The sequence below is a fragment of the Metarhizium robertsii genome (genome assembly GCF_000187425.2).
Source record: "Metarhizium robertsii ARSEF 23 chromosome Unknown MAA_Scf_5, whole genome shotgun sequence".
NCBI classification, from domain to species: Eukaryota; Fungi; Ascomycota; class Sordariomycetes; order Hypocreales; family Clavicipitaceae; genus Metarhizium; species Metarhizium robertsii.
In genome coordinates, this window is record NW_011942193.1 from 2,250,896 (window position 1) to 2,269,440 (window position 18,545).

The 18,545-nt window shown below is 52.2% G+C and overlaps 6 protein-coding genes across 6 annotated transcripts in view; 5 read left to right on the forward strand and 1 right to left on the reverse strand.

Annotated features, from left to right (window-relative positions):
- The window catches only part of MAA_11238 (uncharacterized protein), a gene marked incomplete at both ends in the record, with an annotated part of 1,020 nt that extends 341 nt beyond the window's left edge, over window positions 1-679 (forward strand). Inside the window, one exon of the mRNA XM_011413218.1 lies at window positions 88-679. Within this exon, the coding sequence (XP_011411520.1) occupies window positions 88-679 (592 nt within the window). The remainder of the gene's footprint in view (window positions 1-87) is intronic.
- Window positions 680-1,372: 693 nt separating this feature from the next.
- MAA_03982 (LSM domain-containing protein) lies at window positions 1,373-2,343 on the reverse strand (the record flags this gene model as incomplete). The annotated part of the gene is made up of 5 exons (XM_007821980.1): window positions 1,373-1,506; window positions 1,561-1,651; window positions 1,711-2,007; window positions 2,070-2,141; window positions 2,320-2,343. The coding sequence occupies 5 exons, from the start codon at window positions 2,341-2,343 to the stop codon at window positions 1,373-1,375; spliced, it is 618 nt and encodes a 205-aa protein (XP_007820171.1).
- Window positions 2,344-2,723: 380 nt separating this feature from the next.
- On the forward strand, window positions 2,724-3,385 carry MAA_03981 (Ribosomal protein L5; the record flags this gene model as incomplete). Its single annotated transcript, XM_007821979.1, has 3 exons — window positions 2,724-2,868; window positions 2,943-3,025; window positions 3,092-3,385. 3 exons carry the CDS (start codon window positions 2,724-2,726, stop codon window positions 3,383-3,385), a joined length of 522 nt encoding a protein of 173 aa, XP_007820170.1.
- A 772-nt stretch (window positions 3,386-4,157) lies between these two features.
- Window positions 4,158-4,832, forward strand: MAA_03980 (ATP synthase alpha chain precursor; the record flags this gene model as incomplete). The annotated part of the gene is made up of 1 exon (XM_007821978.1): window positions 4,158-4,832. The coding sequence occupies one exon, from the start codon at window positions 4,158-4,160 to the stop codon at window positions 4,830-4,832; it is 675 nt and encodes a 224-aa protein (XP_007820169.1).
- A 728-nt stretch (window positions 4,833-5,560) lies between these two features.
- Window positions 5,561-7,843, forward strand: MAA_03979 (ATP synthase subunit alpha; the record flags this gene model as incomplete). Its single annotated transcript, XM_007821977.1, has 7 exons — window positions 5,561-5,632; window positions 5,831-5,988; window positions 6,147-6,203; window positions 6,294-6,414; window positions 6,476-6,916; window positions 6,971-7,516; window positions 7,580-7,843. The coding sequence occupies 7 exons, from the start codon at window positions 5,561-5,563 to the stop codon at window positions 7,841-7,843; spliced, it is 1,659 nt and encodes a 552-aa protein (XP_007820168.1).
- Window positions 7,844-9,547: 1,704 nt separating this feature from the next.
- MAA_03978 (putative domain, carbohydrate kinase-related protein) lies at window positions 9,548-10,830 on the forward strand (the record flags this gene model as incomplete). Its single annotated transcript, XM_007821976.1, has 4 exons — window positions 9,548-9,623; window positions 9,695-9,792; window positions 9,857-10,543; window positions 10,699-10,830. 4 exons carry the CDS (start codon window positions 9,548-9,550, stop codon window positions 10,828-10,830), a joined length of 993 nt encoding a protein of 330 aa, XP_007820167.1.
- Between the last annotated feature and the right edge of the window lie 7,715 nt (window positions 10,831-18,545).

An 18,545-nucleotide genomic window follows, 5' to 3' on the forward strand; every position in this document is an offset into this window, starting at 1 on the left:
CCCCCCCCCCCCCCCCCCCCCCCCCCACGACCCGAATCGCTTTGCAAAAAGCAACGACACCCCGACTAACAATCTGCTCCTCCTCAGCGCCGCGTTGAAAACTCACCCGGACCGCGTCCCAGCCGACTCCCCGGAGCGCGACGCCCGCACCCGCAAGTTCCAACTCGTCAACGACGCCTACTACACCCTCTCCGACGCCACCCGCCGCAGAGACTACGACGCCCAGCGAAGGCTCTTCGGCCCCTCGGCCCCGGAGGCGGACCCCTTCGAGGAGGCCGACGAGGAGATTCCACAGCAGCCGGGCGCCGCCGCCCAGGGCGCGTACTCGTGGGCGTGGAACTTCTTCAACAGTCGTGCCGCCGGGGCCGCCGACAACGCCGAGCGGGAGCGGACCGAAGATGCCCAGTTCAGCGACGTCTTCGAGGAGATGATGCGCGAGGAGGGCATGGCGGAGGACGGGTCGAACGCGCCGACGAGCAAGTTCTGGAGTCTGGTTGGGGGCCTGAGCGGCGGTGCGTTGGGCTTCATCATCGCCAACTTCCCGGGCATGTTGGCCGGTGCGGTGGCGGGGAACAGGCTTGGGGCGGTGAGGGACGCCAAGGGGAAGAGTGTCTATGAGGTGTATTCGGTAAGCTTGCTCTTGCACTTGACGGCATTCCAGGGCCTGCTTGGACGGTGAGACGTGCTGACTGATCCTTGTTGGTTTAGGCGCTTCCGCAGGACGACAGGGCGAGGCTGCTTGGCCAGCTTGCTACGAGGGTATTTAGCCATGTTGCTGGGATATAAGTTCTCTGTACGGAAGCGACGGGTTGTTGGGATTTGGAAGGGTCTTGATAGCGGCGGATTGGGGCGTTAATGATACACCTGCTGTATGGCAATACAATGTACGTAGCACCTCAATAATTATATCACGTAATTTTTCACCAAGGATCATACACTAGAAGAGGTGTTTGCTCAGGCCTATTTGGAACAGAATTATGAGGCTTGCTTCAGCCGAGTATTCATTAACGTTGGACATGGAGAATGACATGCCTGGTGCTGAGCAGCCCGTACATCGCATAACTCGCTCATCAGCCTGACACGGCCACAGATTACATGGTGATTATTCAAGGCCATTCTTTTTTGACCAGGTATTCTTAATTCACGGTGTCAACAGAGACGTCAAGAAATCCAATGATGCCATGAGATGTCACATACATTTTTGATATCGTACGATCCTCATTTCAAAAAAAAAAAAAAAACTTGTCATATTCCTGCAACCGCAGGCTTTCCTGATCTACACCATAGCCGTATCTTCGCCATAGACGAAAGCGTTGTAATTTGTTTTGAAAAGTGATAAAATCCCAAACCGTCAAGCGCCAAGAACGTTCTTCTATCGTCGTGGGGGTGGGTTGAATCCAGGAGGGCCACCGCCCGGTGGGTTAAACCCTGGGGGAGGGAACTGTGCATTTCCGGGGAATCCTCCAGGAGGGGGAGGGAAACCTCCAGGGAAGCCTGGGGGAGGAGCTTGAGGCCAGTTAGTCCGTCGTTGACGTCTTTGATCGGCGTGATTGAACTTACCACCTCGTCCGGCACCAGGAAAGCCAGGAGCTCCTGGGAAACCGGGGAAGCCTGGAGGCGGAGCGCCGCCACCAACTCCAGCGGCGGGACCCTATGAAGAAAGAATAATTAGTATACCTGGAAATACAGCGGCAGTTGGGAAATTCTTACAGCCAAGGATGGAGGGGGGGCACCACGTCCAGCGGGTTTGGCGACTCCAGGTCCAGCTGTGAGGGTTGATGGAATACCGCCGGGAGCACTCTTCCCAAGTCTAGCACTGGGATCGGCCGGGGGAGGAGACTCGACGGAAAGGGAGACGATGTGGGCGCCGCGAACAATGGTGAGACCAAGAGTCCTCTTTTCTTCAGTCTCGACAACCTGGGATGATGACCCGGGTGCGGACGGCTTGCTGGCCTTTCTCTTTACGCGTCGGAATTCTTCGGTATCGGCGAGGACTAGGTTCATGTGCTATCGAAATATTAGACCAATGGCTTTCTTTTGCTGTAAAACGTCGAATGAGCTTCGCAAACCTTGTCAAATGCAAGCATCTGGCCGGTCATGGCACGGCCGTCGTTGAGAATGACGCGCATTCGCCAGTTGATCTAGACATGGCAAGTTAGCACTATTTGGTCGTTGAGTAGATCCTGAGTAGAAGTTGACATCAGGGGCATCAAGAGAGGGACGCATACGTAACCGGCCTAATTCGATATCCAACTGTTAGTATGATGACCACATCGACTGGTAGCGGTAGAAGGGGTCGTTTGACGGAGGGGAGCATACCATCTTTCCTTGTTTGTTCGACATCTTGACGGTTGATTGAGAGCTTGCGAATACAGCTTCTCAGTGTTTCAAAAAATTGGAAGCCGTCCGCGGAGCTCTTACGCGACCGCGATGACTGCAACTCACTGCCTGGCGTGTGCTGGGAGGTGAGAATGGTGTTGGACCTCCAAATTTTGCGGAGCCTCACCAGAGAAGGCTGCAAGACCAGGACGGGGTACAAGCCCAATGTACCGTTTTGCGCTAAACTATATTTAGGAGATAGACCCCCACTTTTTACAGTCGCCTCGCTTGAGGGCAGCCAAACCCTCGAAATTTCCTGGCACTCACAAAAATTCGTGACCCGCCCATCCGCCATCTCACGAACTTTGACGAAGCAACGATACCCGTCGACAACAACCGCAACAATGGCGTCCGAGAAGGCTAACAACCCCATGCGGGAGCTCAAGATTCAGAAGCTCGTTCTGAACATCTCCGTCGGCGAGTCTGGTGACAGACTGACCCGTGCCGCCAAGGTGCTTGAGCAGTTGTCTGGTCAGACCCCAGTCTACAGTATGTAAAAATCACCTCGCAGCCAACTAATCTTGAAATTGAATCTTGCGTCGCCTAACGGGTTTTTACCACAGGCAAGGCTCGTTATACCGTCCGTACTTTTGGTATCCGACGTAACGAAAAGATTGCTGTCCACGTCACCGTCCGTGGCCCCAAGGTAAACAATTTTCGCATTTAGCACCGAGGCGCCAAGTCACTTGAGCCATCTAACATGAAATGACAGGCTGAGGAAATTCTCGAGCGTGGCCTTAAGGTCAAGGAGTACGAGCTGCGAAAGCGCAACTTCTCCGAGACTGGCAACTTCGGCTTCGGTATCAGCGAGCACATCGATCTCGGCATCAAGTACGACCCTTCCATCGGTATCTATGGTATGGACTTTTACTGCTGCATGACCCGCCCCGGTGAGCGTGTCACTCGCCGCCGCCGCATGAAGAGCAGAATTGGCGCCAGCCACCGCATCAAGCGCGAGGAGACTGTCAAGTGGTTCAAGCAGAGATTCGACGGTATTGTCCGATAAATTCTGGGACGCTGGAGCATGAGGGTATTTTGTCTTTATGGATGTCATGGCGAACGTTTCAGGGAAACAAAAAGGGACGGTGCGGTCAATGTATTTGCTGTTGTCTTTGTTGCATCTGCTCGACGAATAGAGTCGAGCTTACGGCCCTAGAGACCGACCGGCGCCCATGCCGGCTTCTATAATGACCTGTCTCGGAACGTGACGTCTCACCTCCATAATGAAGAATTTCCTTGCTATTCGCGTGCCTCCAGACTGGTGTACCAGCATTGCTACCAGCACTGCTTCTGCCAAGATAAGTAAGCTGTGCATGCCACACCCTGTATCGTACTTGTTCCATGGGCTCATCAAGTCATGTACTTGTAAGCCATGGTGGCTTGGCAGTAATATGATTATCCTCACAGCTTACAATGTTACGATTGTCTTCAGTTGGCCCAAAACGGAAGTCCACGGCGCTGGGTGGAGAAGGGGCTGAGCCAAATGCTCACACTGGTCCAATACTACTCCCATAAGCCATGGCGCAGGGCAATCTGATGAATAGTGAGATTTGATCATCATCGATGAGCTCATGGACGTCGACCTGGCGTTGGACATAAAGACTGTGGGTTCCTCTTGCCATCAGTGGCCCTGTCTGACATGTCTTCATCTACGACGCAACACTGTTGCAGCACTCGGAAATCTAACTCTGACCACCTGCTCTTTTGCGTCCATCTCATCAAGTGTCAAGCACATTACATATTCGAGGTCCAAATAGCTCGCGGATATACACATCACAATGGGCTCTGCCGAATCCAAGCAAATTGAGGGTCGGTTGCTCACCTCGTCGTTGGGCAAGACCAACTTCAACAAGTCCTTCAACCTCTACTACGAGTCCATGCGCCACGGATTGAAATTCGTCATTGGCGAGCACAAGAACGAACCCTCCAACATTATATCTCTTCCAGGAGGATGGTACGGCGACTTGATATTGTACAACGGCCCGGACACCGACTCGGAGCCGCTGGCTGCGGTCAAGTATGGGAACAAAATGGGGACGTTTGATGAAGTCCGACTACCGCCCAAGGAGCCCGGTCAGGGGCTCATCAAGGAAGAAATTCGGTGTCGCCGCAACGGCATGAACTTTGCTTATACCTTTGCCGTGGCAGTGGGTGAGAGTGGGTATCCCGAGAAATTTGAATGGCGAAGCAGCAAGACCGAAGAGGTCAAGGAGCTTGGTGAAATGTCTCGTGGATGGAAGCTGGTCCGCCTGAATCATGGCGATGAGGTTGTGGCCGTATGGAGCTGGACAAAGCTCAGATGGACTGTGAACAAGGGAGCAGCTTTTAAATTTACAAACAGTGGCGCCACGGGCGAGCTGGGCAATGTGTTTGCGATTATGGCGGTAACGTCGTTTATAAGGCATTACCAGAAGGAGATTCAGGCTAGCATCAATGCTGGCGCCGCGGCGTGATGGATGGGTGTTGTAATGACGTGAATGATGGTATGATGGGCTCGTCACCTTGGATTCCCAATATGCAGTGGGAGGCAAAAAGTGTTATATTCTTCTGCCATTGTCGCTGGTCAAGCCTCCCAGACGCAGGCATGTGCCTGGCATTATTCCGAGCTGGAGCAACGAAAGCGGCTGTTGAGGAAGAACCTCTACCTCCTCTTATTCTCGATACCACGGCGCTCTCAGCTCAGCTATTGACAGCCTGTGGATGAATATATTTAAGTTACCTATGCGCGATGGCTAGCTGGGACCTAGCTAGGTAAGGTACTTAAGTAGGTATCAATTGATTGACCAGATCTGGTTCAATACCAGTTTGAAGACCACTGTCTGGCGGCTGGCCTATCCAACCCGAACCGCAGCCGAGCCGCACCAGTCACAAGGAACATTGAAGCCAGGTTGCCAGGCACCGCTGGTGGCTGATACCTGAGGCTCGAACCCGGAAGGTGGACATTGTTAAGGCAACCTCGGAATTTACAGGCAAAACCGCGCACCAGCCTTTTATTGGTTGGCCCAGCCAACTGTGCTCCACCTACTCCCTCACAGACTCTGCTCTCCATCACTTGTCCTCCCGAAAATCTCCATTTGCTCTCCTGCAAAAGGCAGCACCGCGACCTCCAATCTCCCCTCTCCCAATTGCACCTTGCTGCAATTGCTCCTCTTTTATCTGTATCCTCACATACCCCCTTAATATGTTCCGGAACGCTCTCCGACAGTCCACGCGTGCCGTGGGCGCCGTCTCTGCTGCCGGCAGAGTCGCCGCGGTGAGTCCTTCTCCTTAGACCCGACCCGACCGCCAATGCCATCGAAAACCGTCTGCATCCATCGAGAAAGCCCTACCAGGAGCTCAATTGGGCGGGCGGACAAAATTTTCCACGATTTTTGAGGTCTTCGAGGCGCTGACGGTGGTGCTGGCTCGATTTGAGCAGTTTGCTGGGCTTTCGGCTAACTTGTTACTCCAGGTGCGAAATGCCGCACCCGCCGCTTTCACCGGTCTGCAGGCTCGATCCTATGCCGACAAGGCTTCACCAACTGAGGTCTCCTCGATCCTCGAGCAGCGTATCCGTGGCGTCCAGGAAGAGTCGGGTCTCGCTGAGACTGGCCGTGTCCTTTCCGTCGGGTATGTGGAGCTCCTTAGCATCACAACGGCCAACTCCGGGCCATCGGATATATCACAACATTGCTTGAAATGAGAACATTCTCCATGAGAATATTGTCCATGAGGGCGAGGAATTAGCGCGTCAAACATGCACGGGATTGCTGACAGAAAACTTTTAGTGACGGTATTGCTCGTGTCCATGGTCTTGCCAACGTCCAGGCCGAGGAGCTGGTTGAGTACGTTGCGTCCCTCTTGTCCCTCGTTTCGCCTGCCTTTGGGGCATGGCTTCTATGTCTGGACCACTTCTAACGTCATTTGCCTCCCAGGTTCGCCTCTGGTGTCAAGGGCATGTGCATGAACCTTGAGGCCGGTCAGGTCGGTGTTGTGTTGTTCGGTTCCGATCGTCTCGTCAAGGAGGGCGAGACTGTCAAGCGTACTGGTGCCATTGTAAGTTTGCAAATGACGTGTCAATCTCTGATATTTATCACTACTAATACGCCTTCTTCAGGTCGACGTCCCCGTCGGCACTGAGCTGCTTGGTCGTGTTATTGATGCTCTTGGTAACCCTATCGACGGCAAGGGCCCTCTTAACACCAAGGAGCGTCGCCGCGCACAGCTCAAGGCCCCCGGCATTTTGCCTCGCAAGTCTGTCAACGAGCCTGTCCAGACTGGTTTCAAGTCCGTTGATGCCATGGTTCCCATTGGCCGTGGTCAGCGTGAATTGATCATTGGTGATCGTCAGACAGGCAAGACTGCCGTCGGTCTCGACACCATCCTTAACCAGAAGCGATGGAACAACGGTAGTGATGAGAAAAAGAAGCTGTATTGTGTCTACGTTGCTGTTGGTCAGAAGCGATCCACTGTTGCTCAGCTCGTCAAGACCCTCGAGGAGAACGACGCCATGAAGTACTCCATTGTCGTTGCCGCCACTGCTTCTGAAGCAGCTCCTGTGAGTAGCCAGGCCAAGTTCGTCAAAGTGAATCTTCAATGCTGATGCTAGCAGCTGCAATATTTGGCGCCGTTCACTGGCGCGTCAGTAGCCGAGCACTTCCGTGACAACGGCCGCCATGCACTGGTTATTTACGATGATTTGTCCAAGCAAGCTGTGGCATATCGTCAGATGTCTTTGCTGCTTCGCCGTCCTCCTGGTCGTGAGGCCTACCCGGGTGACGTTTTCTACCTTCATTCTCGCTTGCTAGAGCGTGCTGCCAAGCTCAACGATCACCACGGTGGCGGTTCTATGACTGCCTTGCCCATCATTGAAACCCAGGGCGGTGATGTGTCTGCCTACATTCCCACCAACGTTATTTCCATTACCGACGGTCAGATCTTCTTGGAATCTGAGCTGTTCTACAAGGGTATCCGTCCCGCCATCAACGTTGGTCTTTCCGTCTCTCGCGTCGGTTCCTCCGCCCAGCTCAAGGCGATGAAGCAAGTTGCTGGTTCTCTCAAGCTTTTCTTGGCCCAGTACCGTGAGGTCGCTGCTTTCGCCCAGTTTGGTTCCGATCTGGATGCTGCCACAAAGCAGACTCTGGCCCGTGGTGAGCGCGTAAGTCTTTGACTATAATGTCCTGCAGTGAGCTGTCTACAGATGCCAACTAACTTTGTACAGTTGACCGAGCTCCTGAAGCAGAAGCAGTACTCGCCCATGGCTGTCAACGAGATGGTTCCTCTCATCTACGCTGGTGTCAACGGCTACCTCGATAACGTCCCTGTCTCCAAGATCCTCCAGTGGGAATCTGACTATCTTGCTCACCTCAAGGCCAACGAGGCTGATCTCCTTAACACCATTGAGAAGGAGGGTGCCATCAGCAAGGAGCTTGAGGCTAAGCTGAAGGACGTTACCCAGTCCTTCATCAAGAGCTTCCTCGGCTAAGTGTTTAATCAACAATCTCCTTGAGCGACATAGAAAAAGGGTTGTTGGGGATGATGGTGCCGTCTATACCAAATATTGTGGTTGATGTTCTCTCTAGAGTGGAGGGATAAAGTTGGGCGGTGTATTTGATGGGGCGATGGGTGACGCTGGGAGATTTGCCAATCGTAACCACATGTAAAAATAGAGCTCATTACTCAATGAACGCCTCAATTCCATTTGTTTATAATTCCACCACGTTTCTATAAAGAAAAAAAGCACCAATTTTATAAGATTCATATGTGCCAGTGGAGAGAGCTGGTGCATAAGTGTGCACCATTTCTCCAACAGCGGCCCCCCAGAGGGAAAAATAAAAAGAAGCTCTCAAAAGCTCATTAAAAAAGTAGTTTGTGACAGGGTCTTGATAGCAGAAGAAGCTTGTAGATATATATGTGGGAATTTTGTTTTTGGCCTAACTCGGCGTGAGTTACTACTACTATGTACCTTTGCCTTGGGTGATGGCGGTATTGAAGTCGAAGACGAACTGAACGTCGTTGAGGAGTTTTTTGGCGGTCGACCGCGGTGCCGGCAAGTTGGAGTTTTTGTTGCAATGTGAGAGCTTCGTAAGTGCGTCCAGACTAACGGCGAGAGCCGCAAGAACGGCGGCGACGGCTGAGAAATGCATTATAATTACAGATCCAAAGCCTACCGGAGAATTACAAGACCTGGCTTGAAGCAACATGGCTCAATTCATCTAATAACAGTCTTTGGCATCAAAGGTCCTTGGTTTCCCTCAAGGCCTCGTTAACCAAAGACGTCTTTAAATACAAGAAGTCCGGTTAGTACGGGACCACTATATCTTCACTGCGACGAGAGGACAGCACCCGTCGAGAAGGCGTCAATGGCACACTTCGATTGTAGGGGCGACAGCGGGTGGGATACCCGGCCACCACGACGCAAGCGCCGTAAATTAGCCCACCCCCTTGTCGTCCAAAGCCTTTTAGAGGGCGGCTAGAAGAGTATCGATGTGAGGGACCGCGCGAAGGGATCTGTAGCAAGGTCACAAGAGCTCGTGATGCAACTGACAAGTTGTATTGCAAGAGAGCTAGAAAAGGTGAAAAGCTTGGTGATGCTTTAGGAAAGAAGAAAGCTAGCTAAAAGCGGATTAGTACCGGCTTGGCCCACGCACCCGGCACCAGGAGAGGGGTGGAAAACGTCACTCTTATTTTCTCTTCCAAGGTTCTGGCTACTTCACCCCTCCTTGGCTCTCAACTACCCGAGCACCAAGACAGCCTTCGGAGCAACTTGCCTCGCCTTTATTGACGGACAGATACTCTTTCAGTCCGCCAGCTCATTGTGGCAAGAAGAAATAATAGATTCTCTCCAGTACGTTGAATTTTATATTACTTTAAAACCTCTCTTGAAGCCGAGTGGTGTCAAGCAGGTCATGACTTGGATCCAAGAATGAAACGCAGAGAATCAGCGAATTATCGAAATTCTCTACAAGCCAAAAGCTCTATAGTTCAAGGTCCAAACACTTACTTTTGAATTATCTAAGATGTCGCGCCGAAGCAAGTTGGCACCGTGTACCACCTAAGCCCTGGGCCTTGATTGCATCACCGTGCGCTCTCTGTCATATCCTCTCACCAAGTGACTTCATCCAAGGCACGTCGACGGCAATAGCCCTGCTGCATTTCTGCCATGGTTCCTGCAGATAACGGGCCCGAAATGTCCGTCACGACAAGAGGCATCCTGAACAAGGTGCGGCACATGGTTCCTCCAATGCTGGACAAGTTCCATAAAGGTACCGCCGCCCACCCCATGCCTGCCATCTGTCGGATCCCAAGGAACACAAAGATGCTGATGCCTCCCTAGGGCAACTCGGAAGAGTGGCAGTCATTGGCGGGAGCCGGGACTATACTGGCGCACCATACTTCTCCGCCATGGCGAGTGCTAGATTGGGCTGTGACATGGTGAGCCGGTTGACTTGGTCAAAAGGAAGCGAGTGGCGTCGATGGGATTAACACGACGCTCTAGTCACATGTTATCTGCACTCCCGAAGCGTCGGCCGTCATCAAGACGTACTCTCCAAACCTGATGGTCCATCCGCTTATGCGCCAATCCCCCGATGACGAGGCGCCCAAGCCGGACCCCGACACGGTGTCCGCCGGCATCATCGAAATGCTGCCCCGTCTGCACGTCCTCGTTGTCGGACCAGGACTAGGCCGCGATCCCCTCATGCATGACACAGTATCCCGTGTAATCCGGGCCGCCAAGGAAAAGCAAATTCCTGTTGTAATGGATGCCGACGCTCTACAAATCGTCCAGAGAGACCCCGACTTGGTCAAAGGCTACAAGGAGATCGTTCTCACACCCAACGTGGTAGAGTTCAAGCGCCTATGGGATTCGCTGGGCCTCAAGGATCCGGGCGCCGCCAAGGAGACGGATAAAGTCGAGTCGCTGGCGAGGGCGCTGGACGGTGTGACCATCATCCAAAAGGGACAGAAGGACTTCATCTCCAACGGCAAGACCACGCTGGTGAATGATCTCGAGGGAGGCAAGAAGCGCAGCGGGGGACAGGGGGATACGCTGACAGGATCGGTGGCTACGTTTTTGGCTTGGAGGAAGGCGTATTTGGATGGGCTGTGGGATACTGCAGGTCACGAACTGGGGGAGGATGAGTTGATAGGGTTGGCAGCGTTTGGCGGGAGTGCTATCACGAGGGTGAGTCTTTTCATTTGCCACACGTCTACAAGGTCACGCAAATCTATCAGCTCACACAGAGGTCTCCTGATGTGCGCGCGGTATCTACTGCGGAGCGCGTCTTCCTCAACCGCTGCAAGGATGGGTGAACGAGACCAACGCTAACCAAGCTGTAGGAGTGCTCTCGTCTCGCTTTTCTTAAGAGAGGCCGAAGTCTTCAGGCAAGCGACCTCACTGACGAGGTCCACGGGGCATTCATGGGCCTGTTTGGAGATGTTGATGGCGACGCTGGAGGGTCGAAGCTCTAGCTGAAGCCGTCCAGTGGTGTTGACTCTGATTGAAACAAGGGCAAACCAAGTCGTCAGAGGAACCAGATCTAGGCACAATGACACAGCCATGATGTAAACAAACACATTCCTGACACAGCCCCCGGATAGGTGCAGAGATTGACCGAGGCGAAGGAATTTCGGCAATTGTATAGGTGACGGATACACCACATAGAAATGCCACTGCAGAGCGAAGAAACTACAACGAGACTCATCATGATGGAATGGGAGGCAAACGATATTTAACAAGACCATATACCTGGCTATCTCGGTCTATAACATGATGTACTAACAGTGTATTAGTGTACACTTTACTCCTAGGCGAGAATGTAATTCCCTAGACGGAGCAGTGCTTGTATTTATGGTAGTTTTGGGGGGACTTTTACTTTGGAAAAGATTACACGACTCCAGGCAAGCCTATGCTCGGATACACTGACGTGGAATGATGCAATAGGACATGCAGTCCTATTTTGTTCGTTTCTAGCTAATGATCCGCCTCTATTCCGACCGACGATACAAGTACCCCCGACTTTCTTGACTTCATTTCATCAACACTAGCATGGATGGGTCGTTGGGGATGCTTACCATGCCACTGGCTTTTCTTACGTGTCACTTGTAGTGATGTGAGCCAAAAGTTGAGCTACACAGAGATGAGAGGTGGACGGAGAAAGTCACCGTCGTTCTAAACAGTGCAGGAGACGTCTTAATTGGCCAGTTACCGAATGGCACTTTGAGAGAAACTAATCAGCGGCCTAGGGACGGCCTTATTTCCCATTTCAATAAAGAGACCGCCGGGCTTCGAGCCGCGACCCAACCGTTGGCTGTAACTTGCTTGTCAGGCCAGTGCGCTCCCGGCTGGGTTTAGACTCGGTCCATATTCGCGCCTCATAATATGTATGTTACAAGATGTGTTGTAGATGTATGTAAATCATTTTTTTACTGCAGCTAGATTTGGGCTGTTGGTTGCTCCGTAATGTGCACCGTGATCATCGGGATAACATATAAACACAGATACTAGATACACATGGATGAGCAAACGTTGCGTCCCGCCACTTTGTCGTCTCTACGGCAGCACAACAGTGGCACATCAGGAACACAACTCATCTTGGGGTCTGGTTGTTGTCTCCATGCCAGTCGGTACGTAAACTAGTATCCGGTTCGAGATGCAGGGCAACCAATTCAACAAATGGGAGCAAAAATCTGACACGCCGCACTTTTAGGGCAAAAGGTAACAGCGACCCCCCGAACCTCCCCTTTTCCCATCCGATCATAGGGTGGCTGATAAATAAAACCACGATCCTGCACATCTCATCCGCAGGACCCGCGATCGTCGATTTTGTCGATCTGGCGCGAGGGAACCCCGCCACAGCTTTCCAAGGGATAAGCTTGAGGTGTTGTCGCCAACTGTCATATAATTGAAGTGGGTAGGGGGGTAGGGCATCGGAAAGACGTCCTTTGGATTGGCTAGGTTCCGCGGAAGGCTGGAAGGACAGTGAAACTAGTGACCCTGCTTCTGCACGTTGCCGCGAGAGGTGAGCGAGAAGGGTTGAAGGAGTCCACCCCATGGGGCGAAAGGTTTTGGATGGACGCATTTGATATACATACGGCAATTGATCAGTCAGGTCGGCTAAGCTGGCTCGCCAGTGTTTTTCTTCTATGGCAGATTTGGGATGGAACTGCTGGTGCATATCGAAAAAAACCTTCCCATTCTATTTCCCACACTCCTCCATTCTGCTCAACTGAAAATTCCATCGCTGGTGCCGCCCGCTGCTAAAACTTTGAACGAAGATAGCTGCATAGAGCTAGGGCTAGTGTTGCCAGCAATGGAGCCGACTTTTTGTGGGCAGGTTCCGAGCCGTGGTGGTATTTGGGTGAGGACTGTGTAAGACTTTGTATGCAGGCAAACATGCTTGTATGGTTTTGGCACCATATCGAGCGGCGTTGCTGGACTTCCATGCTGAGATGAGAACTTGTCAGGCTGGATTCGGACCAAGGGGGGAATGTGTGCTCCCTCACCGGGAAGATAGCCACTTGACCTGCCGATTCAGCCCGCTCTTCATATCTGACAACATGTTACGCCTGCCAGCTTGTTGATTCCGACGTTTGCCCAGCCTAGCATGGTGAGCATTTGTGTTCATGACTTCACAGCAAGGTCCCGGAGTGAGAGGCTGTCTGTCTATGACTGCGACGAATCAGCAGCTAGCCATGCGACAGTTGCGACAACAATACAACAATACAAACCTTCCCAGCGACGTATACGGGGTACATGGTGCCGGCGAACGCGTTGGCTGCATTGGTCATGTACGGCTTGGCCAGAACAGAATTCTAGCACACCGACTCCCGTAGATCCAACGACAATAGAATAGACTGCGCTGGCTTCATGCGTGCCTTGGTGCCAGTCTTTTTGCTTGCTTGGACTTCTCATGTTGTGCTTTGAGTACGGGAGAAGCCGTCTGGTGCTTCTATCTTGGGAACCTCAATTTCATGGCTGAGAGGCTATTAGCAGCCAAGCCTCACGTCACTCCGAGCATGTCCCTGGAAACGTAATTAGTCAACGCCTTGCCCACGAGAGAGCACCATCTACAGGGTCTAGCATCATCTTGAGCGAAAATAGGCGAAATTCAAAAGGAAAATAGAAGCCCTATATCTGGAACCGAGGTGGAAGCCATGCCAAGCCACACCGCAAAAAGCCATGTGAGCTTCACGGCCGTAATTAGACTTGCAACTACGTACCATCTCATGCATGAGGATGCTTTTTACTGCCTCGCAAGATTTTTTAGTTTTCTCTCTTGCCACTTTACACAATGTGTCTGCATGTACGGGGTAAGGTGCCAACATCTTCGGGTTGACATGGCACAAGTTTGTGGTCGACCCTTGTTCCGCCGCCAGAAAAAAAAAAGAGGAGGAAAAGAAGAAAAAAAAAGCCAGCACTTGCGGTGGCTATGATTCATCGGGGCCACAGGAAGCAGAGGAAATACTTTTGGCGGTTTAACACCGATTGTCATGTAGCCGCAGATGATTCTCCAAATTGGTTGACTCTCCGCGAGACAGAGGTGGCCGAAAGCGATCAAGACTGCATAGTGTTTTTGGTGGAATGCTCAGTTGAGAAAATTTCAAAAGAGAATGTTCTGGAGACAAGAGCCAGCTTGGCGACGTCTGCTCGTGGCGCCAAAGCTGTTTCCGGAGGCCCTCCATGTGTCGTTCGTTGTGGGTGAAATCACCCAGCACCGATCGGCTTGTGCTAAATCTTATCCGCTAGAATAGACTGCAGGAACCGAATCTGTCATGTCCGCCCTTCCGCTAGTAGTTCTGCAAGTGCTTGGATGGTTGCATTAGTGACTCCTTGCACCACATCAGCAGCGTAGTCCGATTTCCGGGATAGAGTCAAGTAGATAATAATCAGCAGCCCACTCATCAGCGCGAAAACTGGTTTTTCTATTTTCGCCGGAGGGAGAGAAGGGCGGCTTGGAGCCTGCCGTTTTGCTGGGTATCCTGGACCAGAGATGTTGCCGGACAAATCGTTCCGTCGTCGATTGTGGAATTTTATCACGTTTTACTATTCTCTCGACGCAATTAGATGTAGCCCCAACCACACAGAGAACAGTCGACCACGTACGGAGTACTTGGTGGCACTTATCCAAAAGCGACAAAAAGTAACAATGATCCAATGGCCGAGTGGGGTGTATGCAGCATAGCCATGGGGCCAATAGCAAACTTTCGCGGGATGAAAGAAGATGGAAGGCCAACAATTGACCGACATCGTGTCTTGATGGGAGCAAACACTCTTCTTTTATGCTGGCAGTCCGAGAACCACCAGACTGGTTCGCACATATGTCAGGGCACCTGAGACAGCCTGGGAGAAATAACATCGTCTTGGCCACAAGTCAAACATTGTTAAATTATATGTCGTAGAGCACATGTGTGTAAAGCTCATGTATACCTATACTAACCTTGGCTGGATTGGAGCTGGTAGCTACCATCGAGAACAGATGTGCACTTCGTAACCCGTGAGCGAGACTGGGCAAAGCTGCCTTGGAAACATACCAAGCCATGCAAATGGTCCAGTGGACGGACGAGAGCCGTTCCGTAAGCAATGCCGAAGGTCTCTCTCTTTCCCCCTCCCCCCCAGACCCTGAGATTGTTCGTAATAGCCTGGTACGGTGGGGGTTTTGAGCCATTAAGTGACAATGACAACCTGGATCCTCTCGTCAACATAACCGTCGTGCAACAACAGGCAATAAAGGGGGGGCCGTGCGCCCGCCCGTTGAGCCGTGAACGAACGGGAAGAGTGGAGAACATTTTCTGAGTTGTTTTTGCTGCTCAGTTCTTTCTAAGACGATGTTTTCCTTCAGAGTAGCGGTGTTTGAGCCATGACCCAGTAATAAGACCAACGAGACTGTGAGTAGTTTTGAAAAAACACCTAGATAGATTGTCATAATGACTTTGGCCAAGCGATTTATTCTAATTATGCCGGACCAATATCCAATATACCGGTCAAAGTGTGGAGAAGTCCTCCCGGATTGTCGGACGCAGCTCTTCTCCCCTGTCGAACGCCTGCCTGGCCCTTCAGCCGAGTTCTGGTGCTTGTTGGGGCCCTCGGAGCCATGGCTCTGGGCCCGGGTAACGGGGACACAGGTCACCTGCAGAGGTGGACGAGCAAAAGATCTCGCATCATGTGCTATATGTAGCATTTGTGCATAGTCCTCCGTACCGTACCTGTTGGCTCAATCGTGCACGCACGTCTTGCTGTCCCACACGAGCGAAAGGCTGGAATATCACCAAAACGCATTGCCGACACCAATTGGTGGAATCAAATCACTTTTGCTGCTTGCGGGTCAAAGTGACAGCTCGATGACAGGGAAAATTTGCTTTTTTGGTGTCATCGTTGGTTCCCACAATGGCATCAAGACCCCATCTGTACCCTTGATTCAGAAGCGTTGCCAAGCCGCCAAGCAAAACCCAGAGCCGGGGTTAGACAGACAGACCGTCGAGCCAAGCCCAAACGGAGTAGTAAGGCCAAGGGAGGAAATACGTATGAGAGAGAGGAGTGGGTGTGTGTTCATGCGAGAGAGAAAAAACCGACCACTGCTGGTGCTGTTCCGGCACCCGGTCTAACAATTGTAGTGCTCTGAAAGTAGTACTCCATATGTATGTGCTACCATCAATGGATAATCAACGTCGAGTTGGTCACGTCCTCTCTTCTCCTGCTCTCTGGTCAGACATCAAGCTTTTTGACGAAAGCAGACTAGTCCTAACTCATCGCTGAGATACATATGTACGTACAGAGCAGAGAGAAATACATTGCCGTGTGTTCAACGTCTCGCGGTTGGATCAACCAATTCCAAGTCATAGCAAAGCCGGGGAGAAGCAGCTCGGCAATGAGCAAGGTCCACATCAAGAGGCTCTCTTCTGAGTCTGCGGTCCAATATTGGCAGGCAGTATTGATATAGACACCAACGCATGCTTTCCTTTTGGATTCAGCCATTTGATTATCGCCTGGCTGAAAGACCAGGCGGGTGGTGATGCACCAGGGTGACATCAGGTGCTTATTTCTTCACACAGTCTGCTAGTATAGCCTGCAGCCACTTGAGCCAGCAGACACTAACATAAGCAGGGTGATATATCCGGCAAACGACTGCCAAGCTGGGCTGGCTCTTAAGAGGGGTTTGCCCCAAACCAAAACAAAAAAAGTGAGAGATGAGGATGGCCGACGAACCAAATCGCCGGGCTGGCATGTTGGTGGTTCAGAGTGTCGTTGAGCGTCTCTGATTCGTAGTTGCCGCCCCCTTTCTGTCGAGCATCAAAAGCAAACAATTTGGACGTCCATATGACACAGCCGCCATGGTTTCTGTCAAATAGTAATTGTGACCGAGGGGCCAACTTGGACAGCCTCAGCGCCTTTCTGACAGAATGTACTCCGTACACACGGCAGATTGGTACTGTATCACGGTGAGCTCGTCATGGCTTTCGAGGCGAGCCTGCCGCGTGGTTCGCGGGGATAATACTAGGCGGGAGCTCTCTGGTTTGCGGGGTGTCTGGAAGCAATCAGTTTCACCCGAGAGGGAACTCAGACCAGGAAGAACATCTGTTCGTCAGTTGGTTATTGGCAATGCAATCATGGGATGAACGTGACAGAAGAATAAAGTCCGGACAATGCAGCCATGAATTGCAGCACATGTATGTATTGCAATACATTGATTGCCTGTACATACAGTCATGCAACATTAGCAAGCTGTTGGGTCAACTGGTTGCATGTACAGCAACGCCACCATCCATTCCGTTGACTGCCAGCACTCTCCCGCGGCTCAGCTGGCGCGGGCCAGAAGTTGTCTAGGCTCAAAGACAGCCACCGGGAAAGACGTTGGAGATTGTGCATGCGCTCGTGTGTAAGTGTGAGATTCGGCGTCAGACGAAGGGAGACGTTGTCTCCAACCATCGGATAGTAACTTTCCTCTCTGTCTTTGATGCCCCAGCCATGGGCAGAGGCTCTCATAGGCATTCACCAGCCTTCAGAAGACCAAACTTGCCGACCTGTCTCTTAGAAGACGAAACTATTCGAGAGAGACAAGTCGTGTGGAGTTGGTGGAGCTAGGGCGAGGAATGGGCGGGGAGGGCGTCGTCTCCGGTCTCCCCGGCTGTAGTCCCAGTAAAATCCCCGTTGTTTTTTGTTTTTGGCCTTTCTGAAGGACAGAGTCCGAGAGCCTAGTATCCCTGCCACCTAGCGGCATACAGCATTGTACGTGTGGTGTAAGATTGGTGGGCTGCCGCTTGTTTTTTCTCCATGGCGGTGGTACATGCTCCATACCAGGTCTGTACGCCGTGCTGCCGTACGGGCCAGATAGTTCCCAGGGCGTCTGCGTTCGGAGTATGGAGTACATGCTGCTGGTGTGTTGGGGGTTCTGGACGTATGTATGGCTTGCCCTGGCGTGGCTATGGCACATTGGAACCCTTGCCGACGACCCTCGGGCAACGTGGTAGGCCTTGCTTTTTGGCCATAGGCTCGCGTGTGCGTGTGCGTGTGCGTGTGCGTTGCGTGTAGGTGCGGTGCGAGGGCATGTTCAGGTCCACGCCGTGTCGAGTCGAGAATCCTCGTTTAAAGACTGCCGTGGCCCCCAGGTGCTGTCGATGAAAACCCGGTTCCAAGGATGCACCATCCGTTGACTTGAATCTCGGTCGTTTGCTCACTTGTCCTATTGCAGTTGCTATCGTGAGGTTTGCCAATACTGCCACTCTGCCGCATAACCTGACTTCGACTTGGGGAAAGAATCCGGGTTGCTCCTGCCCAAACTACAGTACATCACTTCTCGCCTACCGCCCTGCCGACGGACCAGTCACTTACACGCCTTGCCGCCTTCGCTGCCGCCCCAGTGCCGCTCTTTGCACACAAAACCATTCCAAACACCCCCAACTGCACTGTCGTATATCTTTGCATTGGTTTTGATTCCTTGCCACCGGGATTAGGTTCACTGCACTCTCCTGCAGAGTAGGCAGCCCGGTATTGATTTGGCAGCTGAATTCGTCACCCTCGAGAAGGCGGCTTGCGCCTCCTCGGAACCTCACGACCAGAACTCGTGCCTCGCAGCTACGAAGGATTGCAAAAAGTGACGACCATACGCTGTACGACTTGTGCACATGCACATGCACTACGTCAAGAATTGGAGATTATGTGCTCAAGAGAGATGATACGTGGATTTCGT